The following is a 27,618-nucleotide window of genomic DNA, read 5'->3' as shown; positions in this document are numbered from 1 at the left end:
TGGGAATCATTGTCCTGATGTTGTGAAACATCGTGTTATGCCCATGCTGGGTATTAATAATGAAACTCTTCATGACACATATCTTGGAATGCCTACTGAAGTGGGATGGTCTCCTATTAGTACTTTTAAATTTCTTCCCGATAGAGCGTGGCAACGCATTCATGGCTTCTCGGGTAGACCTGCTCCCGCGCAAGTAAGGAAACACTGCTAAAGTCAAGTATCCAAGCTATACCAATCCATATCATGAGCTGCTTCCAAGTCCCCATTGGAACATGTGAAAAAATTCGTCAAATCATTTCTAGTGAATGGTGGGGTAGGAGGATGGTAGGAAGAAGATACACCGGTATTCATGGGAATGGTTAACGACACCAAAAGCTCTTGGCGGAATGGGTTTCCGTGACATGGCACTTTTTAACTAAGCAAGGTTGGCGTCTCATCACAGAGTCGGATTCTTTATGTGCAAGGGTATTTAAAGGGAGATACTACCCTAGGGTGAATTCTAGACTGCGACGGCACCGCGATCAACTTCCTTTAAATGGCGGAGTATTTTGCATGGACGTGAGCTCTTAAAACAAGGAATTTGTTGCAGTATTGTTAACCGTAAGCGAACCCGGATTCTTGCTGATCATTGGGTTCCTTCAATACCTCCGAGTATGCTTAACCCAATTTCTCCAATTCCAACCAACACAATAGTTCAATGTTTAATTCACGAGGCTTCAGACACATGGAATCATGAAACCATGCATGCTTTCTTTGACGTACATGTTGCTGCAGCAATTCTCACGTACCTGTTAATAAATATGCATCTGAGGAGTTTGCTCGTTGGCCATCTACTAAGTATGGAGAATACAGTGAAATCTGCTTATAATTTGGTGCGCTCAAATCATTTCTTACTAGCTCTTCTAACAGAGCTAATGAAGAGAAATTTTGGAAATCCATCTGGTCGATCAAAGCTCCTGATAAGATGAAGATTGTGCTCTGGCGTTTCGCGCATAATTGCTTGCCTTCCGCTGAACAACTTCTTTGGCGTCAAGTTCAAGCTCGAGCTTGTTTCTGTTGCAGACTGAAAAGTATTGAACACACCATCCTGTTCTGTCCCCATGCTCATAACATCTAGGATAGCGTAAAATATTCTTTCAATATTAATTTGTGCCACTTAGATTTTCGTTCTACCATGCAGTGGCTATTTGACTTTCTTCTTCGGTCTTCTGACCGGGAAGCCACTATCCTTGCAGTAGCGATATGTGGCACGTATGGGAAATGAAGCTATTTATCACCATCCACGTGTTTCTGTTGCGAAGGTTCGTGCTTATGTTGAGATGATACTGACGCATTTATACAAGCCAATACATGTTAAAAGACGTGAGACTCATGCTTCTAGCTCTTGTTGCTCTCTGCCACCGGCAGGTACTGTTGTAGTTTATTCTGATGCTGCTATTTTTGTTAATCTCAAAAGTCTAGTTTAGGATGGCGTAAAATATTCTTTCAATATTAATTTGTGCCACTTAGATTTTCATTCTACCATGCAGTGGCTATTTGACTTTCTTTCTTCGGTCTTCTGACCCGGAAGCCACTATCCTTGCGGTAGCGATATGTGGCACGTATGGGAAATGAAGCTATTTATCACCATCCATGTGTTTCTGTTGCGAAGGTTCGTGCTTATGTTGAGATGATACTGACACATTTATACAAGCTAATACATGTTAAAAGACGTGAGACTCATGCTTCTAGCTCTTGTTGCTCTCTGCCACCGGCAGGTACTGTTCTAGTTTATTCTGATGCTGCTACTTTTGTTAATCTCGAAAGTCTAGTTTAGGTGTGGTGTCTCTTGATCATGATGGAAATTGCCTCGTGGCATGTTCTGAGCCCATCACTGGATACTTCGATCTGGAAATGGCAGAAGCACCTGCACTACATCGAGCGTTCACACTGGCCAAGGACAAACCATTCACACATGTGATATTCGCTTCAGATTGTCTCTCTTTGATGCAACAAATTAACTCCAACATACGGGATCGATCTAATGTGGGCTCCGTGGTGATAGATATCAAACAAGAAGGCATGGCTTTTACTTCTACATCTTTCAAGCATGTTCGTCGGTATTGTAATGTAATGGTCCATGATTTGGCCAATTTTTGTAAGAACTCTATTTTGTCATGTGTTTTCCATTCTGTTCAGGATTGCATCTTGGAGACTTTGTATGACTTTATTGCTTAATCAATAAAATGCCGACTTCCAGAAAAAAAACATATGCTAGCGCTTCGCTGAACATTCTCTGCCGTTGCTAGTGCCTAGGGAGTAAATGAAGACGACTCTTAGGGCGCGTTCGGTGTCCTCCGCTCCGCTCCCGGAGTGGACGGAGCTGGAGTTATAATCCCTGGGGCGAGCTAACAGCTGCTCCGTAGATTCTAGGATTTGAAGGAGCAGTGGACTGCCGAACGCGGCCTTAGATTCAAATGCAAGGTCCAACGGATTTTCTGATAAATCAGACAATCAGGAAAATAGGCACATCCATAATTCTGAAATTATAAACACATGCACTCCTTTGTCAGTCAAATAATGCTTCTTTGTGATTATAAAAAAAAAGGTAATGCTTCTAGTACAGATGCATTCATGCATCAGCAGGTCATCGTAAACATATTTGCACACAAAGATACATATTCTGCATCTCATACACCAGTGGGCTACCACGTGTAGTGTATGATCGTTGAAACCCGGCGATTAGAATTGCCGCAACACAGTCGGCAAAAGAATAAGGTTACAACATGGTATAAGGGCTTCGGCTGTATCTGCACGGCTACTCTGTCTCAGTGACCGGAGGCACTGCATCCACCTTGTACCGGAGGGTCTGGCATATGCAAATGGAATGGACAATCATTATCAGAAGAGAAGAAATAAGTTCTATTGAATTACATGTTGGGGGGGGGGGGGGGGGGGGGGGTTGTCTTTTCATGTCCCGGGAGTTGACCGGTTTAATATCTAGCGTTTTTCTCCTTTACTCATTTTTTAGCCTTTTGCTTTTGCTTCCATATTATTCATATTAGCAAAAGAGCCCGTGCGTTGCAACGGGAGAAAAAACACAACACACACTCTTAACCGAACAACCATCACTCAAGACCACAATAGGTCCATCTCCTTTATTTTAGCGACGCGTCATATTTGTGTTGCCGCTTATCCTTCTTCTCACCCTCGCCGGCGGTGGTCTTAGTGTTCACACAAACCAAAACGTGTTAGAATGTGGTTAATCCTAAGACATCTCTCTCTCCCTCTCTCCTCCCTCTCCCCCTCTCTCGCTTTCTCTCACACTCGCGATGAAAAATCTGTTGTTTTCCCCTGCAACGTATTCAGAGGTATGCATGTGTAGTTCTCGATGTTTTCTTTTCCCTATATGATTATAGTGGGTGTTTATTTGCAATCCGGATCGCCGCCTGTATGAAAGAAAAATGGATCGTGCGCTATAGTTATAAGTTTGCTTCCAAAACAATATTTAAAAAATGTTTAACAGGTAAAATTAACATCATATACAGATTTCACACATTTTTCTAATCAAATTTCATATATAACATATTAAAACCGGAGTTACGGTTTAAAAGATACGTATAATTTAGAAAACCATTTATTTGAATTAAATATCTTCCAAAATAATATTTATAAATACTAAACAGGTTAAAATAATCTTATATTCATATTCTACATATTTTTCTAATCAAATTTCATATATAACATGTTTAAATCGGAGTTACGGTTTAAAAGATATGGATGGTTTAGAAAAGCATTTGTTTGACTTAAATATGATCCGCGGATGGAATACCTAAAACGTCAGTTTTTTTTTTGAAAAACTGTAAAATAACGGTTCGGTGTGACTTAAATCTGGACTGCGGGTTGATTTCATGAAAATGCAGGGGCTTTTTTGCAAATTGGCACGACGAACGGGCAGAAACCCTACGAGCTTTATTATTAGGTAGAGATTTTGTGCTACCCAGGCCTTTTGCGATCTTTAATATCCATGATTTAGGGAGTTTCTTCCACTTTTGATGCCCTAGGACTTGACCGGTTTAATTTCTAGAGTTTTTCTCCTTCACTCATTTTTTGCCTTTTGCTTTTGTTTCCGTATTCTTCAAATTTTGTGCTACCCAGGCCTTTTGCAATCTTTAATATCCATGATTTAGGGAGTTTCTTCCAAATAGTCGGCAAAAGAAGGGTCATGCCATCCATGTCCAGCATGGCTGGTTCCAGCAATAGTCACAGAAACTGAACCTAGTAAACACACTGCCAGTGGGTTTCATAAGCAGTAGTTATTACGAAGCAATATGTGTTAGCCTTATAAATTTTATTACTTTATAGTTTAGGCAGAAATTCTAGCAGTCTTGGAGATGAACTGAGATGCTTGCTAGATGCAAATCAGGAAAAGGAGTTACAGTTTCTCCAGGACATTATAAACAAATAGGAAATGGCTAAAAAGTCAAGTCACTAAATATACAAACTGTAAATGACGAACAGGATTCCAATCAATACCTTTTTGAAGAATGTTGAATATGAATTGTCCCATACAAGCTTGTACGATCCAGCGAAAACAGTGCAAAAGTTACCCTGTGCAGGACAAACGAAATGTTAAGCATTAGATGAGCAGATACGGGTTTTACTCTTACACCATGGCTGCTAAAAGCTAAAGCAACAGTACTCTTGCCCAGGGTTTTTTCCTGTGCAAGGCGGTCGGATAATTAAAGCAAAAATAGGACAAACATTACCCTGTTTAAATCATTCCCTACCGGTTGGGATTGTACATCTAGCAATTTATTAGCAAAACCATATGTTTTCACATTTTTCTGAACCAAAACTTTAGGGGAGCCCCTACAGTAAATTTTATTGCAATATATACAAAACAAATGACTATGACATCAATGATGTTGGATAGAGGTATAAATTTGGCTGGTTGGACAATAGTAATCAACTATGGTGCCGAACTGCACACGTTTCTGATTACCTGATGATGAACCGAAGGTCTAGATCAAGGTGGGATTCATACTTTTGATTGGCTGGTTACTGTTGCATTAATAATACAAACGGCCAACAGACCATGTGGTTCGCTCGCTGTGGCCCATGTTATGACGGCCGAAGATGTATTCCACCAGCCTAAACATGCAAACTGCTATGCTAAGAATAATACTCCCTCCGATCCAAATTAATTGTCACAGCTTTAGTACAACTACTGTGACAATTAATTTGGATCAGAGGGAGTACAACATTTGACTGATCTGTCAAACACATAAACATGCTAATGCTATAACCTATTAAACCCTTTTTTGGAACTAACTCACTTTGAATGAGAACTATATTGATTGGACCACAAACCTGAAAAGTAGAATGTTTCGAAGCAAAAGAGGATAAGCATTAAAGTGAACTCACTTGGTCAGCTTCATAACGTCGGTAGGGAAGAATCAACTGGAAAACATATACATTCATTAGAGAAAACAATTAACAGATATAAAGGTCAAAATAAATTTATAGAACATGTATATGGAACAGTCAGAACATCTCTGCTTCCGAAGTCCCACGACTCCCGACGTTCCGAGCCTTACAAGGTTTCTCGGACTCCGAATCACAACCCCCCTTTCGAAAGTCGATTCTAAGGAGGGGGTAGGGGGGACTCTTCTTGAGTTTGTTCAAGTGGGGCGTGAATGAGTTACATGCCCATGGGGAGCTATTTATAGCACAGGGATCGTTGACAAATGACAAAGGCTGCCCTTGAGATGAGGAGGTGGGAGGGCAGAAAGAGGTAATCTTTGGTCTATGAGTCAATGGGATCCTAGTGGGCTAGGAGGGAAATTGTGACCCATGGGAGGAGGGATTCCCTCCACCATAGCTTTCTGGCTTGTGCTCCATCTTTAACTTAGTCTTTTATCTTCTCTTCTTCCATCAACTTGTTGACCATGAGGGCTCAGTTGGACTTCTGTTGACCCGCGCAGCTTGCTTCGGTTCATGGAGCTTGCTTAGACTTTTGTTGACCACCTTGGACTTGGGTTGAACCTTGAACGTCTTTGTGGGTGGTATGTAGGACTCGGGTGGGACCCCGGTTATAATTTTAGCTATTCTCTCAACACATATTCTCTTGTATAGGATCTTGCAGGCATATGTAGCTAACAAAGACAATGACTGGTTTGTAAAGCCACAGGCAACCTGCCCGTTACTAGGTAAACAAACATATAAAAGTTAGTTCAACTGGATGTGTGATTTTGAATACTTTTCATAGCAAAATGGAAATGCTCAACTTTCTTCCGAGATAACAACTGGCCAACCGATTAATCATTTAATTAATTTGAGGTATAGGTGTGCCAGTTACAAAGTAGTTTTTTTTTACCTACTAACAAGACAACAATCAGCACTATTTAATCATTAGAAACTAGCTTCGAATCTAAGCCCAAACCATGATAACTACTGCAGTCATACTACTACTAATTGAATTAATGTCATCAATATCCACAAATGACAAACTGTAGATATCTTCAGGATATTTCACTTTCTTTTGTGAACAGAAAAAACATACTCACATTATCCCAAAATTTAAAAACCTACCGTTTTCTCCCGCGACGGGCTTATGTACTCCACATGAAAGCCAATATCCTGTCCAGATAAAAAATTTCACTTCAGAATTGTAAAAACACAAATCACATACAACAGTGAAGAGAAATGTACATCAAACTGCCAGTTTCTGAAGGTGAAATAACGATATCATACACAATTTATTTTTTTCAGTCAAGTTTGAAGGATTGAAACGAGAAAAAGGGGAACTTTTCCTAGAAAGTCAGAACAAATAATACTTAATACCTACTCCCTCTGTAAACAAATGTAGGACGTTTTCGCAGTTTAATTAATGCCCTACATTTGTTTACAGAGGGAGTAATTATTTGTTGCAACAGACCGAACTAACTCGGTCAGGTATTCTTGTATGTGTTTCGATAAGTGAGATGACCAATGGGTTTTTCCTATTTGGATAGGACCAAGATGACTTGAAAGTGCATCTAGGCCCCTAATGATGTTTTGGTATTGATGACACGATTATAGGGAGTAATGCGTTTGTTATTGCATTGTTAGGTTTTAGTCCCCTTTATGATGATTGTCGAGTCATTGGCGACAACCCAAAAGGAATAGATCTAGTCGTAGAAGCCCAGAGGTTTCGAGAAGGCTCTATTTTATTTTCGTTGAGTTGGTAGGGATCCCGCACTATTACGAGAGGATGTGTTTGGTGAAGAGTCTTGGTCAAAATGACCAACATTTTTGCTAGACCAAAAAGAACCAAAGCCAAAAAGCCCAAATACCCTCAAGAATTTCTCCGAAGATCGAAGGAAATGAGATTGGGGGAGTGGGAAATCTAATGCGGAGCATCCACGGCCATTCCCATGGACATTCCATCACCACCGCAAACACGAGGCGGACCAATGACGAGCCCGTAGACGTGCCATCGAAACCGATGTTACCTCTTTCCTCTTCGAGCTTCCTTTGAGCTCATGAGAGAAATGACTTCTACCTCAAGCGGAGACTTTATGCATGCTTAGGTACCAAGGAGAAGACCATGGAGAAGCAAGGAAGGATCACCAAGTCCACGGGGAGCCACAAGAGGAAAGAAGAGAAAGAGAAACTCCAAGACGCAAAACACCGGAGGCTCTCCCGACACCCAGGGTGCCCGGACTTGCGGCCACCGGAGGGCAAAGTTTCTAGACACCACGGGTACCTGGCCCCTCCGCCTGGCACCACCCCGGGTGCCCGGACCCTCCTCCCAGTCGACCACCCTAGTTGCCCGGACCACCCCGACCATGCCTGCGTGCATTAGGGGCAAATGACCCTTGTACCCCTGTTTTTCCCCCAAATCTTCCCTAGGCTATAAGTACTCGTCCCCCAGCTCAAAATTAGGGTTAGCAAAGTCTATGAGACTATCTAGGGAGAGCTTTGCTCATCTACCACTCCTCTTGGAGATCAAGACCTCCTAGGAGAAGATCCCAAGTGGATATCAAGACCTCCTCTTGGAGAAGACTATCATCAAGACCTCACCTCCTTTGGAATGGGAAGAACCTTACCTTTGTGCTATTTTCCCTTGATTGTTCTTGTATACTTGTGGATCTCATGTATGCTATTCTAGTGGATGTGTGATTTGGGTTTGTTTGAGTGTGAAAAGATAATCCATTAGGGTTCCACCCTACATCAAAATCTTTCTCCAGAGTAGATATGAAAGAAATACTCAAGAGGTAACCCTATCTGAAGTGGGAAGGGGTATTTATAGTGTGGGGAAGAAAGTAGCCATTTTCTGCAAAATTCCACATCCGAGTGTTATGGGAACAACTCGTAATTCCATGGGGCCATAGGCCAGTATGTATACATGTACAAGTGCAGGAAATATGCAGAAAGTCCCTGATACAACAGGGAAAATACAAAGGCTACACAACACTATATTATAACTCTAACACCTCTCTTAAACTCATGCGGGTCAACAACACTGAGTTCGGAGAGATAAAAGCCATTATGCTCTAGTTTATGCCTTCGTGAAGAAATCCGCCAACTGTAACTCGAAAGACACATACTAAAGAGCAATCACCTAATCCTGCACACTGGAGCGCACAAAGGAAGCATCAACACCATATGCTTGGTGAGCTCATGCTTCGCAGAGTCGTGTGAATACTAATAGCACATGTACTGTTGAAAAAAAGAGGAATGGGTGTAGTGACAAACAAAATCCTCAAGCAACCACCGTAACCAAGTCAGCTCTTCTCTTAGAAGAGCCATAGCACGCAACTCAGCCTCTGCACTCAAATGAAAACTGCAATCTGTTTCTTCGTCTTGCAGGCAATGAAAGAACCACCAAGAAAAACACAGTAAGCAAAAAGGGGTTGTCGATCCGAAGGATCGCTAGCCCAAGTAGCATCCAAATAGGCCTAAAGATGGAACGAACTAGAGCGTAGAAAAAAGAGATAGTGAGAGAGTCCCACAAAGATACCGTGAAACACAAAGGAGGTGACGGTAGTGCACCAAAGTGGAGCAGAGACATACCGACTCAGAATGTGAATGGGATGAGGAAATATCCAAATGAGTAACAGCTAGATAGACAAGACTCCCAACAAGATGACGGCAGCACATCAGGTCAAATAGAGGGTCACCGTCAAAAGCACGGAGGTGGACGTTGAGCTCCATCGGAGCCTCAAAAGCGCTCATCTGTAAGAGCAACACGAGCAATAAGATCGTGAATATACTTCTCTTTTGAGATAAATAAGCTATTAGAGGCGGAAGAAACCTCAATCCAAAGAAAGTAGCGAAGAGGACCAAGATCAAACATAAGAAACTACTCACTACGACGAGCCTTCACAAAGGCAATGTACTCGAGAGTTGTCGCTAGTGATGATCATGTCGTCGACATATAGAAGAAGAGTCTGACCACAAGAGGTAGGGTGGACAAAAAGCGTGGGATCATGAGCACTCGCCGAAAAACCAGCCGCAGTCACCATTGAGACGAAATGCTCAAACAAAGCACGAGAGGCTTGCTTAAGGCCATAGAGAGAGCGGCGAACACGGCATACCATGCCATCAGGAACAGAATAGAATACTCGGGTGGTGGTGGTGGTTGCATGTATACCTCCTCACGCAACTCACTATTAAGAAAAACATTCTTGACATCAAGCTGAGAGACAGACCATTGGCGAATAGAAGCCACCGTGAGAAGGGTGCGGACAGTTCTCATCTGGGCCACAGGAGCAAATGTCTCGTTTTAGTCACAACCATGCTCGTCGACAGCTCCCCCGACGCCTCCCAGTTACAGCACCTCGTCAAAGATGACATCGCGGGAGACATGCACGCGCTTTGAGGCGGGGTCGTACATCATGTACACCTTGGAGCCGGTCTCGTAGCCGATGAAGACCATGGGTGAGCTCCGATCATCGAGCTTTAGATGAGGGTGCGCCATCTTGACGTGGCCTACACACCCGAGAACACGAAGGAAATGTACATCAGGCTTCACACTGTGCCACGCCTCGTACGGTGTCATACCGTCGACGCTCTAAGTAAAGGACCAATTGAAGATGAAGACGACCATGAGCATCGTCGCCCCCCAAAACATGTTGGGCACCATGCCGAGTATGGTCTGGTTTCACCGCTTGACGACAGCATTCTGCTATGGCGGTGAGGTGGTGCTGCACGCCCTGCTCGGTGCAGTACTCATAGAAGTTGGCCGAGGTGAACCTGCCACCACGATTAGTGTGTAGCACCCGCGGCTTGTGGCCGTACTCCAGTTCTGCCACAGCTTGGACTTGACGATGGCGCACTCTGCCTCATACTTCGATGCCTGGAGGACCGCCAACATACACCAGTTGCAGCACTCGCCTGGTGCCGCCGGTGTGATCGGGCCACAGAGGTCGCCGTGTACGAGCTCGAGGGGGTGCTCCGCCCTGTACCGTGCCTTCTGTGGGAATGACAGGGATGCTACTCCTTTGCAAGGCACGCCTCACAATGCTCGTCGGCGTGGTCAATGTGCGTCAGACCATGGACGAGGCCACTGTGCGCCATCCTCTGCATGCCGTCAGAAGTAGGTGCCTGAGCCGAGAGTGCCAGCGCCAAGTGTCGGAGACATGGCCCACGGCAAGGCACATCAGCCGAACAGGACGTAATGACAGTTTGTAGAGGCAACTCAATGAAAGCTTTGCCTTGAAGAGTAGCCGGTTGCGCTGGTCGCAAACTGTGAGCACCCCACATCAAATCGCGATGTCATACCAATTCTCGTCAAGCTGACCGAGACTGACGACATTGCTCTTGAATGTACGGATGTAGCAGACGTCAGTGAACACCTTGTGGTCTCCCCCCTCAACGGCGAACACAACTGTCCCCTGGCTGTGGATCTTGAAGTTGGAGCCGTCCACAAACCGCACGGTGCCGAATATGCAGCGGTCCACCTCGGCCAACACGTCGACGAAGCCCATCATGTGATTGGTTGCCCCGGTGTCGAGGAACTAGACCTTCCCGCGCTGTGGATCTTGAAGTGGGAGCCGCCCACAAACCGCACGGTGCCAGATATGCAGCGGTCCAGCTCGGCCAACACGTCGACGGAGCCCATCATGTGGATTGGTTGCCCCGATGTCGAGGAACTAGACCTTCTCGCGCTTTTCATTGGCACGGGAGGGTGTGATCACCGCCCTCACTTTCTTCAGGAAGACATGGCCACCCATGCGTGCGTGTGACTCGGCCTGCGCCAGCGGCGCGATGAACACGCAGGCGCCCTGTCGGGCCCCTCGTCCTCCTTCACCTGAACGAGGTTCGCCACCACAGCCGCCTCGTCATGTTTTTTCGGCAGTCACGAGGCCAATGGCCTTTCTTCTTGCAGTACCTGCACGTATCACGGTCGTCGTCGCTCGCTGCCAGTGCCAGTCACTACGTCCTATTCTGCTGCTAGGGCACCCATGGTTTGCGGCCGCGACCATGGCCTCTGCCACCACCCCTCGGCAGTCGCTCCCTTTTGTGAGTAGCAGGTGGCAGGGCTCTCACGGCTATCCTCGAGGCGATCCTCGACCACCCGTAGACGCCCGGTCAGCTCCTCGGTCGAGAGCGTGCTTAGATTGATCAAGTCACAATGCAGATTGCCACCTGCGTGCAACGAGAGGAGACGACGCGCAAGAACTTCTGGACGATCTTGGCATCGTCAACAGTGTCACCGAGGGAGTGAAGCAATGTCGCAAGGTCGGTGACCCACAGCACCAATCCTCGATCCGCTTAAGATCGTCTTGAACTCTCCCCGAAGACGTTCGTTCACCTCGCGCACACGGTCACTGCCGAGGCACGACCCAGCGCCTTGTCATTCCCGCGAGCATGATGTGCATCTTCGGCAGGGTGGAACAGAACAGCGCCGCCACGGTCGGTTGATCATCCTTGCAAGGCACGGTGTCGTCCTCGATGGCGTCCCATAGACCTATAGCATGTATGTTAAGCTCACCAATGCCCAGGCGGAGTAGTTCGAGCAAGTGAGCATCAGGAATGTGAGGTTGGTGCTGCCACCGGCTCGCGCACCACCAGTTGTACCACGATCTCGCCGCCGCCACCACCTCGTGTCTTCGTGCTCGTCTTCCCCGCGAGCATGATGTGCATCTCCGGCAGGGTGGAACAGATCAGCACTGCCACAGCCTGCCGATCGTCCTTGCGAGGCACAGTGTTGTCCTCGATGGCGTCCCATAGAACTGCAACATGCATGTTAACCTCCATCACCAACGCCCAAGCGGAGTAGTTCCGAGCGGGTGAGCATCGAGGTGAGGTTGGTACTGCCGTCGGGCTCGTGCACCACCTATTGTGCCACGATCTTGCCGCCGCCACCATGTCGTGTACTGCTGTACCCGTGGCTCGGCGACCCCACCCACCCCTCCCCCCCCCACCCCGCTCCTGCAGCGGTGGTGTCTTGGAGCCAGATGCGGCATTCCTATGTTGTCTGTTGCCGCTCAACATGACCACCGAAACGAGGCTTTGATGACAATTGTTAGCCCTAAGCTATGAACGGGCGAGAGAGTGAAGCGGGAGTTGCGCTACAAACAACTTGCAACTTTTCTCCTGTTTCTTCTTTTTATTTTGTTGGAAAACAAACATGCCTAGCCATGCACTCCACTACGGACCGTGCCATCCCACGACCCGAGTTCATACACGACCCCCTACAATCATGCCAGTGGCGCACATACCACATCCTCCTGGCCTAATAAAACAGCCTAAAAAATCGCTAACAGAACAACTCGATAAAAGGGCTGCCATGGCAGACTTTATTTGTCTGCTCTCGAAGAAAGGTTTAAGCCCACAACCAAGTACTACCTTAACAGGTAGTACTTGTTATCCTAGGAAGTCTGGATTTTGGCTTATTAGCTTTGAATAAAGTGATGATAGATGGTCCAGATGTTCATAGGAAGTCTGATGGTTATAAATGTCTCCCTAACTGTTCTTTGATAACATCGCTCACCCTAGTTATGTTTAGGCACAACCTTGTTATCTGCAAAGCCTAACTTGTTAAAGAAAAATACTAAAACTTTGTTAAGTTTGGGCAATACTCTTTCTTACAAAGTATAATGTCGGATAGTAGTATCATGCCTGTTAAAGAGATGGAACTACATACTTAAAGAGTTTAAACATAAAAGCGTATAAAATTTGTTAGTATATTAACATACCATACAAAAACTCCGTCTATGTTGTCTCAACATAGCTGGTCCCAAGCTTGAACAAAGGAGGATTGTGATAGGCTTGGCGAGCCAACGTCAAAACTCAACCACTATTATGGAGATGAAACCCAGAAGAACATCATTGGGGCGTAACCCTCTTAGCGACGCGCCATATCGGAACCGGCCACCCCCTTGGTGGCTCGCCGTATCTTGATCTAGATACGGTGACAAGTGAGCAAGGATCGGGTCATCGCATCCTTAGTGACGCGCTACATCAACACCCAAGTGTAGTGAAAAATGAGCAAGGGCCTTCGCATTTGACTCGACGAGTGCGAAGGGCAAGGAAGCTAGCCAAGCCTAGGAGGGTCCGCTTAGGTAGCTGGAAGTACGGTCCCTGACAGGTAAGTTACGGGAGCTAGTTGATACAGCGTTGAGGAAAGGCGTTGATATCCTTTGCGTCCAAGAAACCAAATGGAGGGGATGGAAGGCGAAGGAGGTGGGGGATACCGGCTTGAAGCTGTGGTACACGGGGATACCTGTAAACAGAAATGAGTAGGCATCTTGATCAACAAGAGCCTCAAATATGGAGTGGTAGATGTCAAGAGGCGTGGGAACCAAATTATTCTAGTCAAGCTGGTAGTTGGGAACTCAGTTCTCAATGTTATCAGCGTGTATGCCCCGCAAGTAGGCCACAATGAGAACACCAACAGGGAGTTTTGGGAAGGCCTAGAGGACATGGTTAGGAGTGTACCTATTCGCGAGAAACTCTATAGGAGGCCGCAAGTAGGCCACAATGAGAACACCAAGGAGTTCTGGGAAGGCCTGGAGGACATGGTTAGGAGTGTACCTATTGGCGAGAAGCTCTTTATAGGAGGAGACCTCAATGGCCACGTGGGTACATCTAACACAAGTTTTCAAGGGGTGCATGGGGGCTTTGGCTATGGCATCAGGAATCAAGAAGGTGAAGATGTCTTGAGCTTTGCTCTAGCCTACGATGTGATCGTATCTAACACCCTCTTTAAAAAAAGAGAATCACATCTAGTGACTCTTAGTAGTGGTCAACACTAGCCAGATTGATTTCATCCTCTCAAGAAGAGAAGACAGGCGTGCTTGCCTAGATTGTAAGCTGATACCTGGAGAGTGTTGTCCCTCAGCATAAGCTTGTGGTGGCTGACTTCCGCTTTCGGATTCGTCTCCAGCGGGGTAAGTGCACCAAAGTCGCTAGAACGAAGTGGTGGAAGCTCAAGGGGGGGGGGGGGGGGGGCAGCTTGGACTTTCAAGGAAAAGGGTCATCAAGGAGGGCCTTTGGGAGGAAGAAGATGCAGACAATATGTGGATGAAGATGGCAACTTGCATTCATAAGGTGGCTTCAGAGGAGTTTGGAGTGTCCAGGGAAAGTAGAAGTGAAGCTAAAGATACTTGGTGGTGGAGCGATGATGCCCAGAAGGCTATTAAGGAGATGAAAGATTGTTTCAGATGCCTACACTTGGATAGGAGTGCAGACAACAAAGAGAGGTACAAGGTGGTAAAGAAGGCCGCAAAGCGAGCTGTGAGTGAAGCAAGGGGTCAGGCGTATGAGGACCTCTACCAGCGTTAGACGCGAAGGAAGGCGAAAGAGACATCTATAAGATGGCCAAGATCTGAGAGAGGAAGATGAGGGATGTCGACCAAGTGAAATCCATCAAGGATGGAGTAGATCAACTCCTAGTGAAGGACGAGGAGATGAACCATAGATGGCGGGAGTACTTCAACAAGCTATTCAATAAAGAGAATGTGAGCTCTACCATTGAAGTGGACGACTCCTTTGATGATACAGGCAGGTGTTTTGTGCGGTGAATATAGGAGTCCGAGGTCAGGGTGGCTTTGAAAGGATGAAAGGAGGCAAGGCGATGGGCCCTGATTGTATCCCCATTTACACCCCATTTACATGTGGAGAGGCCTCGGAGACATATCAATAGTATTGCTAACTAAGCTTTTCAACCTCATTTTTCGGGCAAACAAGATGACTGAAGAATGGAGGTGGGGTATATTGGTACCAACCTTAAAGAACAAGGGGATGTTCAAAGTTACACTAACAACCGTGGAATTAAGCTGATGAGCCATACAACGAAGCTATGGGGGAGAGTCATTTAGCACCACTTAAGAATAAGCATGACGAAAAATCAGTTTGGTTTCATGCCTGGGAGGTCGACCATGGAAGCCACCTTCTTGGTACGACAACTTATGGAGATAGATATAGGGAGCAAAAGAAGGACATGCATATGATGTTCATTGACTTGGAGAAGGCCTACGATATTCCGCAGGATGTCATGTGGTGGGCCTTGGAGAAAACCAAGTCCCAACAAAGCACATTACCCTCATCAAGGACATGTACGATAATGTTGTGACAATTGTTTGAACAAGTGGTGGCGACACTGATGACTTCCTGGTGAAAATAGGACTGCACCAAGGGTCAGCTTTGAGCCCTTATCTTTTTGCTTTGCTGATGGATGAGGTCACAAGGGATATACAAGGGCATATCCCATGGTGTATGCTCTTTGCGGATGATGTGGTGCCAGTCGGGAGGGGGTCAATAGAAAGTTAAGAGCTATGGAGACAAACCTTGGAATCGAAAGGTTTTAGGCTTAGTAGAACTAAAACCAAGTACATGAGGTGTGGTTTCAATAGCCTTGATGGGCATGTGGTACCTCAGAAGGACACCTTTTGATATTTGGGGTCAATGCTGCAGAACGATGGTGATATTGATGAAGATGTGAGCCCTCGAATCAAAGCCGGATAGATGAAGTGGCACCAAGCTTCTGGCATTCTCTGTGACAAGAGTGTGCCACAAAAGCTAAAAGGCAGGTTCTAGTGATTCAACTCGCAATGTTGTATGATGTTGAGCGTTGGTCGACTAAAAGGCGACATGTCCAACAGTTAGGTGTAGTGGAGATGCGCATGTTGAGATGGATGTGTGGCCACGCAAGGAATGATCAGGCCTAGAATGATGATATACGGGATAGAGTTGGGGTAGCACAATTGAAGAGAAGCTTGTCCAACATCGTTTGAGATGGTTTGGGCATATTAAGCGCAGGCCTCCAGAAGCTTCAGTGCATAGAGATGGCTAAAGCATGCTGATAATGTTGAGATAGTGGGATAGACCAAACTTGACATGGGAGGAGTCTGTAAAGAGAGATCTGAAGGACTTGAATATCACTAAAGAACTAGCCATGGACAGGGGTGCGTGGAAGCTAGCTATCCATGTGCCAGAACCATGAGTTGGTTGCGACATCTGATGGGTTTCCGCTCTAGCCGACCCCAACTTGTTTGGGACTAAAGGCTTTGTCGTTGTTGTTGTTGTATTAACATACCTTACAAAGTATAATGTTGGATAGAACTATCATGGTTGTTAGAGATGGAACTACGCACGGAAGAGTTCAATAAATATGAAACATGTAATCACTTTGTTAATATATTAACATATATACTCCCTCCGTTTCTTTTTACTCCGCATATAAGATTTGTCTGAAGTCAGCTTTATAGGAAAAATACTAACATTGATAATACGAAATCAATATCACTATATGCATCATGAAATTAATTTTCATATTGTATGACTCAAGTATTGTGGATGTTGATATTTTTACTATAAAGTTGGACAAACTTTATGAAATTTGACTTCAGACAAATCTTATATGCAGAGTAAAAAGAAACGGAGGTGACACATACAATAATAGTTTCAAGTGTAAGTCATATTTTGAAGGACAGTATGTGCGGTTCACTGGGAGGCGGCGCATAAGGAGCACCAGCCATACCACAGGGCATACTCAGGAGAGGGGTCGGCACAATGCATATATATTGTTAGAGTTATATTTATGGTGGCTTTTGGCCTTTTGTATTCTGGCCTTTGGCCTTCTCTGTACATGTATATATGACGGCATTTTGCCTCTGATAATACTAAGTTGCATATTTTCCTAACATGGTATCGAGCTTAGGTTCTTTTTTCTGCACGATTGCAACTCGTGCTAGATCCATCTAGTACTACTGCCGCTGTCTTCTTTCAGGCCGGCTGAATTTCTTCAATTCTCTCCGGCTTGGCCGTGCCGCCTGGCTGTCCTCGCTCCTCAAGCAGCCGGTTCTCCTTCTCTGGCCTCCCCGTCCAGATTGAAGAGGCCGCCTGTACCTTGTCCGCTGCTTCCTGGGAGGAGCCGCTATCGGAGGTCCGCATCTCCGTCCCCGCCGTCGCCTCACTCCCAGGCCAGGCTGTCGCCGCCGCCGCCTCGGCTCTTTCCTCCGGTCTTGCCGCCCACCCTCCTGGTGCGCCGCCGCCGCCCGTCCGGCTAGGCCGCCGCCGCCCGCCCTTCTTTTGCCCCGCGCGCGATCTGGTCCAGCGCCAGCCACCGTTCCGCCGCTTCCGCCTGCTGCTCTCCCGAGCCGGCTGCCGCTTGATTTCCGCTGCCCTCGCGTGCGTTGACTGCAGGGTCATGATCGATCCACCTGCCCTGTGTGCGTGCGTGCTCCCTGCACGGGGTCGCTCCTCTTAGGCCACGCTGCTGGTGGTTTACTCTGTCAATAGGCCTGCTACGTACGGGTGCCTGGCTTGAGGCCGTGTAGTTCCTTCGTTGTCTAAAAAAAAGAGAGAAAAAAAAGAGAAAAAAAGGAAAAAAAAAGAGCAAAAAAAGAAAAAAAAAGAGAGAAAAAAAACAGGTACAATGCTTTCTGCGGGTATGCCTCCTCCTCGCTGCCCGGTGTTTTCTGACGGTGTTCCGTATATTGATCCCGTCTCACACATGCGCCTTTCTTCGGTGCTTGGTGCTCACCCACTTGAAGGTGGTGTTTGTCGCTCTACATCGACACCTTTTGTGACATCCACCGGTACTGCTGGCCGCTCTACATCCACTCTTCTCACGACTTCCGCACCTGGTGATTATCGCCCTACGTCGATTCCTCTTGCGGCTTCCGCGCGTGGCGCCGACCTCTCTACATCAACTCCTCCAGTGGCTTCCACATGCGGCTCTGTGTCGACCTCTTCTGTCGTGTCGCTGTCTGCGCGTGAGATTGCACAGCTGCGATGCCTGCTTGATGCTTGGGATTCTTCACCGACAGTTTCTGCAGGTTCCGTGACTGACTCTTCCGGAAATGCGAAACCAACTTCTACCCATTCAGGTGCATCCCCATGGATTCTTGATACTGGAGCGCCTTTTCATATGACTTATGATTCTTCCACTTTGACCTTCGTCCGACCTGTTGAGTCTCCTCTTCGTGTTCTTACGGCTGATGGCACTCCCCTCCATGTAGCTAGTCGAGGCACTCTTAGCACTTCTTCATTTCATGTTCCCTCTGTTGCTCATGTTCCTCGACTTACCATGCAGCTTATATCTGATGGTCAGATTGTTGACTCTAGTTGTAAGGTCATTCTCGACTTTGATTCATGTTCTGTTCAGGATCGTCGCACGGGCGCTCTGATTGGTGCTGGCCCTCGACGCTCTGATGGTCTCTGGGAGCTTGACTGGCTTCGTCTTCCCTCCGCTGCCACGGCCTCCAGTCTCACAGCTCCTGTTGCTGCATCTACCAGCTCTTTTCAGCAGTGGCATCATCGTCTTGGCCATTTATGTGGTTCTCGTCTCTCTGTCTTTGGTTCATCGCGGTGTTCTGGGGTCTGTCTCTGGTAACGCTTCGCTGGATTGTCTAGGTTGTAGGCTTGGCAAGCAGATTCAACTACCCTATCCTCACAGTGAGTCAGTGTCCGAGCGCCCTTTTGATCTCGTTCACTCTGATGTTTGGGGACCGGCTCCCTTCGCTTCGAAAGGGGGTCATCGGTACTATATTATCTTTATAGACGATTTTTCTCGGTACACTTGGATCTATTTCATGTCTTCTCGTAGTGAGGTCTTATCTATATACAAAAAATTTGCTGCCATGGTTCATACCCAGTTTTCCACTCCTATTCGTGTTTTTCGCGCAGATTCAGCTGGTGAGTATATCTCTCATGCGCTGCGAGGATTCCTTGCCGAGCAGGGTACTCTTGCTCAGTTTTCTTGTCCTGGTGCTCATGCTCAGAATGGTGTGGCTGAGCGCAAACATCGTCACCTTCTTGAGTCGGCACGTGCAATGATGATCGCCGCCTCTCTCCCACCTCACTTTTGGGCTGAGGCTGTTACCACTTCCACCTATCATCAACCTTCAGCCATCTGCTGCTCTACAGGGTGGTATTCTTCTTGAGTGTCTTTCTGGTCATTCTCCAAATTATTCGGCGCTTCGTTTGTTCGGTTCTGTTTGCTATGTTTTGCTTGCCCCTCATGAACGCACCAAACTGACCGCTCAATCTGTTGAGTGTGTCTTTCTTGGATATAGTGATGAGCATAAGGGCTATCGGTGTTGGGATCCTGTGGGTCGCCGGATGCGTATTTCCCGGGATGTCACCTTTGATGAGTCTCGTCCCTTCTACCCGCGTCCATCCTCCTCGGCCTTCTCCATGGAGGACATCTCTTTTCTTACGTTTCCGGATACACCTCCCTCTGTGCCCAGTATTCCTACTCCTCGTCCCGCTGTTGCAGATCCGACGCCCTCCTCTCCTATGATTTCTTCTCCCTCATCGCATGCCTCTCCACCTTCATCACCGACACCTTCCTCCTCTCCACCTTCATCACCGACACCTTCCTCTTCTCCACCTTCATCACCGATACAGTCCCCGTCTCCACCTCCAGTTATTCCACCTCTCCCCTCCTTTCCTTTCCATTATACTCGTCGTCGACGTGTTGCGGATGAGTCTACTGATGTGCCCTCTACTTCTGATGTGTCGTCTTCCTCCTCTCAGCCGACTTATGGTCTTCGTTCTCAGCCTTGTCCGCCCCCTGATCGATATTCTCCTTCTCGCTATGGTCTTTCGACTGTTGTTGAGCCGACTTCTTACCGAGATGCTGTTGTTCATCCTGAATAGCAGTTTGCCATGGCAGAAGAGATTGCTGCCCTTGAGCACACCGGCACGTGGGATCTGGTTTCTCTTCCTCCCCGTGTTCGTCCCATCACTTGTAAGTGGGTCTATAAGATTAAGACTCGCTCTGATGGTTCTCTTGAGCATTATAAAGCTCGTCTTGTGGCTCGTGGCTTTCAACAGGAGCATGGTCGTGATTATGATGAGACTTTTGCTCCTGTGGCCCATATGACCACTGTTTGCACACTTCTCGCCGTGGCCTCTGTTCGCCGTTGGTCCGTGTCTCAGCTTGATGTTAAGAATGCCTTTCTTAATGGTGAGTTGCGTGAGGAAGTTTATATGCAGCCACCACCTGGGTATTCAGTTCCTGATGGCATGGTTTGTCGTCTTCGTCGCTCTCTATATGGCCTTAAGCAAGCCCCCCGCACTTGGTTTGAGCGTTTTGCCTCAGTGGTCACTGCAGCTGGTTTTTCGCCCAGTGCTCATGATCCAGCGTTGTTTGTCCACCTTTCTGCTCGTGGTCGCACTCTTCTTCTATATGTTGATGACATGATCATCACCGGCGATGATCTTGAGTACATTGCCTTTGTCAAGGCCCGTCTCAGTGAGCAGTTTTCTATGTCTGATCTTGGTCCTCTTCGTTACTTTCTTGGGATTGAGATTTCTTCCACCTCTGATGGCTTTTTTATTTCCCAAGAAAAGTATATCCAAGATCTTCCTGCTCGTGCGGCTCTTACTGATGAGCGCACTATTGAGACTCCTATGGAGCTTAATGTTCACCTTCGTACTTCTGATGGTGAGCCCTTGTCTGATCCAACTCGTTATCGTCATCTTGTTGGGAGTCTTGTCTATCTCGCTGTCACTCGTCCGGATATCTCCTATCCTGTTCATATCCTGAGTCAGTTTGTTTCTTCTCCCACTTCGGTTCACTATAGTCACCTTCTTCGTGTTCTACGATATCTGCGTGGCACGATCTCTCACCGTCTCTTCTTTCCTCGTTCCGGCTCGTTACAGCTCTAGGCCTATTCAGATGCTATCTGGGCTAGTGATCCTTCGGATCGCCGTTCACTTTCTGCTTACTGTGTCTTTCTTGGTGGTTCTCTCATTGCCTGGAAGACGAAGAAACAGACTGCAGTTTCCCGTTCGAGTGCAAAGGCTGAGTTACGAGCTATGGCTCTCCTCACGGCAGAGGTGACTTGGTTACGCTGGTTACTTGAGGATTTTGGTGTTACTGTTACTACACCTACTACACCCTTGTCAGACAGTACAAGTGCTATCAGTATTGCGCGGGACCCAGTGAAGCATGAGCTCACCAAGCATATTGGTGTTGATGCTTTCTTTGTGCGCGCTAGTGTACAGGACCATGTTGTTGCTCTTCAATATGTGCCTTCCGAGTTACAGTTAGCGGACTTCTTCACGAAGGCACAGAGCGCAACATGGATTTTACCTCTCCAAACTCAGTGTTGTGGATCCACCATGAGTTTGAGGGGGGGGGGGGTGTTAGAGTTATATTTATGGTGGCTTTTGGCCTTTTGTATTCTGTCCTTTGGCCTTCTCTGTACATGTATATATGATGGCATTTTGCCTCTGATAATACTAAGTTGCATATTTTCCTAACATATATCTCCGTAGTTGGGTTAGTTGGATGAATATCTTTGTACCTGGATAGCTCCGGCATGATCTTAACAGATTGGTTACATCAGACTATATAAACACAACATTGTCATATCTTTGCATAAAGTAATTGAATAAGGAAGTCCCCGGTACCCACACTCATGCTCACTAAGCTATCGAAAACACATAGAAGTATAACACAGCAATCAAAACAGTTAAATTCAACTCCAAATAGCATAAAGATTATGACTACACAATAGGAAATTGCTGATTATTTTGTGTTTCTTTGCAGTAGGGGTTGGACAGAGTACCAGCAGTGTGCTGAGGGCCCCTTGTTGCAACGAGAAATCCCATGCAATATATGAGTTGACAGCCTCAACACTTAAAATAACCTGTAGAATAATGATTGGCAGAACATAAGCATTTTGAAACCCTAAAAGTCATAAAAAAACAGCTAATAGATGTTCCAAACTAATATTCAAATATTTAGGTAACTGTAAACCAAATTTGCATTTCGTACTCCCTCCAATCCAAAATAGTTGTCGTGGTTTTAGTTCATTAATGAGCCCAAAAAAACTGTGTCCAACTAAAATGGTACCTCATGTGTCTTTCCCGCTGGAATAATGGTTTCTCGGTACTCATCGTTTTTCCTACATGAAGTGTAAAAACAAGAGTCTTTCAGTTCTGAAAGCCCTTCCAAAACTTCTCCATGCTTCGTAGCGAGCTAATGCTAAATAAGCACAGAAAAATGCATCAAATTTGCACTGAATCGAGTAAGCACCTCGAATCAGCACCTGCATCCTCAGCAGATATGAAGAATGGGGCATTCACAAAAACCTCACTGCAATGGTTTCTCTCAGCAGTTAACAGAGTGTTAAGTGTTAACAGTCATAAATAGAAGTAAGAAATTCTGCATGTCATATATTAGGATCTATTCAGGCTGAGGCTGGTGAACCTGCATTGCATGATCAGCATCTAACTTCCTACAGTAGATTAGACTTCTTCGTGTTATTTATAGGTTACATTTGATAATTATTTGCTGAAACCAGTAGGCACCAAATGCTAAATAATACTCCCTCCGTCCGGAATTACTTGTCGGAGAAATGGATGTATCTAGACATATTTTAGTTCTCGATACATCCATTTTTATCCATTTCTGTGACAAGTAATTTAGGACGCAGGGAGTACAATAAAGTAGGTCGACAATAAAGATGCTAAGATCAAGTTAACAAGTTAAACAATGCCTCAAAGTAAAACACTCAGAGCAAAAAGAAAAGAAATAGCTATTAGGTTCAAAATGTATCAAAATCATGTGAAGAAGCAGGAAGCCAAACTTATTGAATCTTGTAGCCCACAGAAATAAGGTTGTACAATATTATGTATTTCTTCTTTGAATCTAAGTATTTGCAGAGTATGAATAGAAGATGATTGCGAGTTAAAATTTAAAACGTATATGTGAAGCACTAGTATGGAACATGGGAACATAGAAAATCAACATACTATTGTTAGAGCACAATAACAACTGTTAGCTAGATAAGGTTGATAATGAAATTGTTAGAGCACAATAACAACTGTTAGCTAGATAAGGTTGATAATGAAATTATAGTACCCGATGAATGTAGTGAACTTCCCAAATTCCTCGGTGTATATAACCACTGCCTGATGCAACACAGCAATGTCATCCTTCCCTCTGTTTATTTTTTAAATAGAGTTTCAGAGTTATTAGAATTAAAAGGGGCATATGCAAACAGAGCTAGTTCCTGCAAGATATTCTATGGCTAGTTAAAAAGTGTATACTCTTCTTTCAAATAAAAACTTGCTCACATTTTCTTCTGTCCAAATCGTGCCAAAGAGAGATGTAGATACAACCGAACTGCAAGCACCAGTTTTGTAAGTGTGTATAGTGCTGGCCCATAGCGTTCTCTTTGCACTTCCATAGGTCTGACAAGAAAATTCAATAGAAAGAAATGTCATCAATAATAAGTACTTAAAGGAACATTCAATATTTGTCCTTCACTCCATGTACACGGTAGTACATGCTAACTTGTGTTACGATAAAAATAGTAGCATGCATACCCATTAGCATCATTTATTTGTCGAATAAAATCCAATAACACCTGCAATGGTCAGCACAAGAAACTGGGTGTTACTATGCCACCATGTAACATTGCATTCTAAAAGGAGTAATAATAACTAAATAAGGGAACATTCAACAATTTACATCTTGATAATGATATGCCAATATTAGATGGAATGAAATTCGTAATAATTCAGTGTTATCTCAAATTTAGAATAACGATGTTCTCATTATCATCATCAAATATGGTGAATATGAATCGAACAATTTGGCTAACCTGTGGAACACCAACCAAGTACCTAACAAGTGTCTTATATACACCTGTTGCAGAACCAAGCTGCGCTAATTGCACCCGCCTACATACCAAAATGGAAAGTAATTATAAATTTATTGACAATGAAAATTTGTAGACCGATAAATGAAAGGAGAAGAACCTATCCATTTGCTGCTTCCATAGCAATGCGTATCTATCATGAATGCTTCCACCAGCACTAACTACAGCATCAACCTCCGCTTGCTTATTTCTCTCAGAGCGTTCTCGCTGTTGCCTGATCAGTGTACCGCGGAAGTCTTGTGGCATGTATGTCATAACTACAGATGTTGTAAATGCAGGTCAAATACCAAATGATAAGGCAATTAACATGACAAAAGAAGTACTGTTTTACTATACAAATTTCAGTTCCAGAAATCAATAGTTCAAAAATGACAGGAAGGCAATATGGTACAGACTCGTCACAAAATAGAACAAGAAATATCATAGAGCATATCACAGTAAGCTAGTTGGTCTAAAAAATATCATAGTAAGCTAATATTTGGGACTGTGGGATTAACAACTGAGGAAAATCTCAGGAAAGAGTGAAGGGCTCCAGAGAAATTATATGGGAAGGAGATTCAATCATCTATGTCCAGGACATGCTAGAAAACAACCAGTACAAAACTATTGGGTGCACAGTAATACAAGTTTCAATGGGTAATTGTATCTTTTACCTCTATTTATGAAACAGTTAACAGTAAAGTAAGCAGAAGGAAAGAATGTGAACCTGTATTGAAAACATTATCAGCATTTTTTAGCTGAAACTGTTCTAACTTCTTCAACATCTCTTTCAATTTAGTTTCACAATCATCAAGTGTGGAAACTATCTCAGCGTCTTCTGGTGTGGACTTCTGTTGAAGCTGGTCGCAAGCACATGACAAATGTTAGCTACAAAATTGGAAGGTAGGAGTCATCCTTGCAGCAAGATTCAGAACTAAACTTACAGCAACTGGACGACGAGATTTATTAAGCAGAAACAGAATCTCTTCCATCTGTTCTCTGTTCTTCCACATGTTCTCATCTATTTTATGGGCAGGTACAACAGATGCCTCTTGTTCCAAGTGCTCCTCCTCTTGGACATGCAAAACAGATAGATTTATCATGTCAGAACAATACTTGCTTCAGAAAGATCACCCAAGCAATGTTCCATAATTAGAAGCCAAAGAGTCGCAGTTGATGTCCTAGTGAAAATCTACTTCTTTTCTTAGATAGTAAGGTACAATATGAAATGGTTTTAATCTTAGTGTTAACCCTTACACATTCGTAAAACTTCTGCTAACAACACCCTGCATGGATTTACAACACACGTCGCAAGAAACCAACGCATGAGATCTGCCACTGATAACTTATGTTAGCATGCATATTTCTCTATCTTCAATGGGACTTGACCTTTTTCTATGGACTAAGTTCATCTTGCTTTTTCACTGATCGTCTCACTGATAAGTGGGGTCCGTACCAGAGTATGTCAACTAAGTGGCCAAAACGTATTCATTCAGGATTTACGGCCAAAATGGAAATTTCCATTTCAAAATGTTAATTAAAAAATCATTGTCCCTGCTCCCAATTTCCCGCCTACTTTCCCTTTCTAAGAGAGTTGCATTTGTTTTTTCCACTCCTAATGTGAGCATCCACCATACAAGTACAGGGGATTTTCCCTTCATATTTCTGATACTCCCTCCGTTCCTAAATATAAGTCTTCGTAGAGATTCCACTATGAACTACATACGAAGCAAAATGAGTGAATCTACACTCTAAAATGCATCTACATACATCCGTATATGGTCCATAGTGAAATCTCTACAAAGACTTATATTTAGGAACGGGGGGAGTAATTTATTTTTGTTGTTTGTCTTAACTAAAATTAACCATATGGCACCCTTTGTAACGCACAGGTCTTTTACAGGTAGATCGCATACAATCTTACTACAGAGATGAAACATAAATGGCTTCCAGGACTAATGAGCAGCACCCGAATGTAACAAATTAGACGCCCCTGTCAAACCAAACATCCACGCGGCTAACAAAAGCACTATAGAAAGGCCAATTATAATTAGTGCATGCCAAGGATCAAATCCTGCTGCAGTTTCAGCTTCTAAGACTAAACTTTCAAGTCAAGTAGTACAAGATAACAGCACATAGTTACTAGTTAGCCACTGACTAAATTCTGCATATAATAGGGAAAAAGAACCGAACTCGTACAAACCCTGAGAAGCATACCCACCTCAGTTATTGTGCTGGCAATAACTGATTTTAATCGTTTTGAGTCTGGCTAGACCGAAGAAAGGGAAGCAGCCTCCAATTTCTAGCATTCCCCCGAGCAGGAAACTACCCGCACTAGAAGAACCGAACAAGATTACTGTACCCATTCCACTCTTCAGGAATCGTAGTAAGATCAAAGGTAGCAGCAGCGAGGTCGAGAAGCATGCGAATCGCAGCGAGGCATCAGAAAAAGCGCTCACCGGGGGAGAAGGGAGAGGCGGCGGCGAGTTCGGCGGACAGAGCGCGGAGGCGGGCAGCGAGGGCGGTTACGCCGTCGGGGATCGGGGGCAGCGGGTACTTGTCGTAGTAGCGCGCGAGGTAGTCCCGCGTGATCGGCACCAGACCCTCTGTCGTCATCTCCGGTGGGAAGATTGGAGAGCGACGGGGACGAGTTCGCCGGCGGTAGGTGGAGGTGACGTGGGAGAAGAGTAAGGAAGTGGAGGCAGGAAGGGCACGTGAAATAGACGTGCCGTTGGAAGGGTGGGTATGGTCACCGGGGACTGGGATCAGGTGACTTGCCCACTGGCAGTCACGCCGTAACATTCGGCCATCAATCCAGCGTCCATTCAACATCCAATGGAGGGGATTGATCCATGAGAAACCAGGCGTGACTGCCAGTGGGCAAGTACCTGATCCCAGTCCGGTCACCGGGTGGTGGAGAGGTTGGTGCCGTGGCTGCAACAGCCGGTGGTTGCTTGCCTTCAAGCGAGCGGAGACCTGGGAAAGTTCTGTACTCGAATTTGACCATTTTCACCCAGGACACACTGGTGTTTTCTTGCAGATCGGAGTTCGAGTATAGTCGGGGAGCGAATTTCCATGATCTCATTAGGATGGGCTACTTCTATAAAAATATGTTCTGTGTCTAATGATTATGGTTCTTTTTTTTTTTGCGAAGAACCCTTACGCCCAATTTGCATGTACTTATCCCTCCGTCCGGTGAAGAGTGTATGTTTAAATTTAAAAAATTCACAAAAAAGTGTATTTCTATCTTTTCAATGCATTGAATGTAGAAAAATGCTTTTCTCTAATCACAGGGTAATCAAGATCAATAACAGTGTACACATGGTCTCTTTAATTTCTATATGTATTTAGCTCATTGAGGGTTGGGTAAGTAAAACGGAAAGAGATGGTGGCTTGCAGGGGCGGAGCTGAAGCTAAAGTTACCCTGATGCACCCCTTTAACAGTATCCCTTTAACATTGCATAAATTTTATATCGATAATGTTCCAAATTAGAAATAAGAGTATGTTTTATAACTTTTTGTTTAGATTGTCATTTAATAC

The 27,618-nt window shown here is 45.2% G+C and overlaps 1 protein-coding gene across 5 annotated transcripts; it reads right to left on the bottom strand.

Annotated features, from left to right (window-relative positions):
* Positions 1 to 2,541: 2,541 nt before the first annotated feature.
* Positions 2,542 to 26,890, bottom strand: LOC109762302 (uncharacterized). Of its 5 annotated transcripts, none has more exons than XM_040401092.3 (16): positions 26,537 to 26,828; positions 25,022 to 25,149; positions 24,805 to 24,937; positions 24,199 to 24,355; positions 24,042 to 24,120; positions 23,764 to 23,804; positions 23,512 to 23,628; positions 23,297 to 23,377; positions 22,469 to 22,528; positions 22,286 to 22,337; positions 21,999 to 22,079; positions 9,040 to 9,201; positions 6,574 to 6,621; positions 5,407 to 5,442; positions 4,516 to 4,590; positions 2,542 to 2,848 (listed from the first exon to the last, which is right to left on the bottom strand). In XM_040401092.3, the coding sequence occupies exons 1-16, from the start codon at positions 26,691 to 26,693 to the stop codon at positions 2,798 to 2,800; spliced, it is 1,458 nt and encodes a 485-aa protein (XP_040257026.1). In that variant the 5' UTR covers positions 26,694 to 26,828; the 3' UTR covers positions 2,542 to 2,797. The 5 variants fall into 5 exon arrangements, 4 of the variants coding, with proteins under 4 accessions (XP_040257026.1, XP_020176727.2, XP_073366527.1 ...); XR_005770027.3 differs by having other exon boundaries at positions 2,627 to 2,848; positions 5,353 to 5,442; XM_020321138.4 differs by lacking the exon at positions 9,040 to 9,201 and having other exon boundaries at positions 26,537 to 26,890.
* Positions 26,891 to 27,618: the final 728 nt, after the last annotated feature.

Source organism: Aegilops tauschii, chromosome 1 (assembly GCF_002575655.3).
Source record: "Aegilops tauschii subsp. strangulata cultivar AL8/78 chromosome 1, Aet v6.0, whole genome shotgun sequence".
Taxonomy (NCBI): Eukaryota; Viridiplantae; Streptophyta; class Magnoliopsida; order Poales; family Poaceae; genus Aegilops; species Aegilops tauschii.
This window is presented reverse-complemented; position numbering and strand designations above follow the sequence as displayed.

Bases quoted from the DNA above. Each gene is read 5' to 3' on its own strand.
- LOC109762302 (XM_020321138.4), bottom strand. From the start codon at position 26,879: ATGTTACGGCGTGACTGCCAGTGGGCAAGTCACCTGATCCCAGTCCCC. The intron at 24,356-24,804 runs GTTCACATTCTT...CAACATCTGTAG, and splicing joins TGATAATGTTTTCAATACAG to TTATGACATACATGCCACAA. The intron at 23,629-23,763 runs GTATGCATGCTA...TTTTCTTGTCAG, and splicing joins CAAATAAATGATGCTAATGG to ACCTATGGAAGTGCAAAGAG.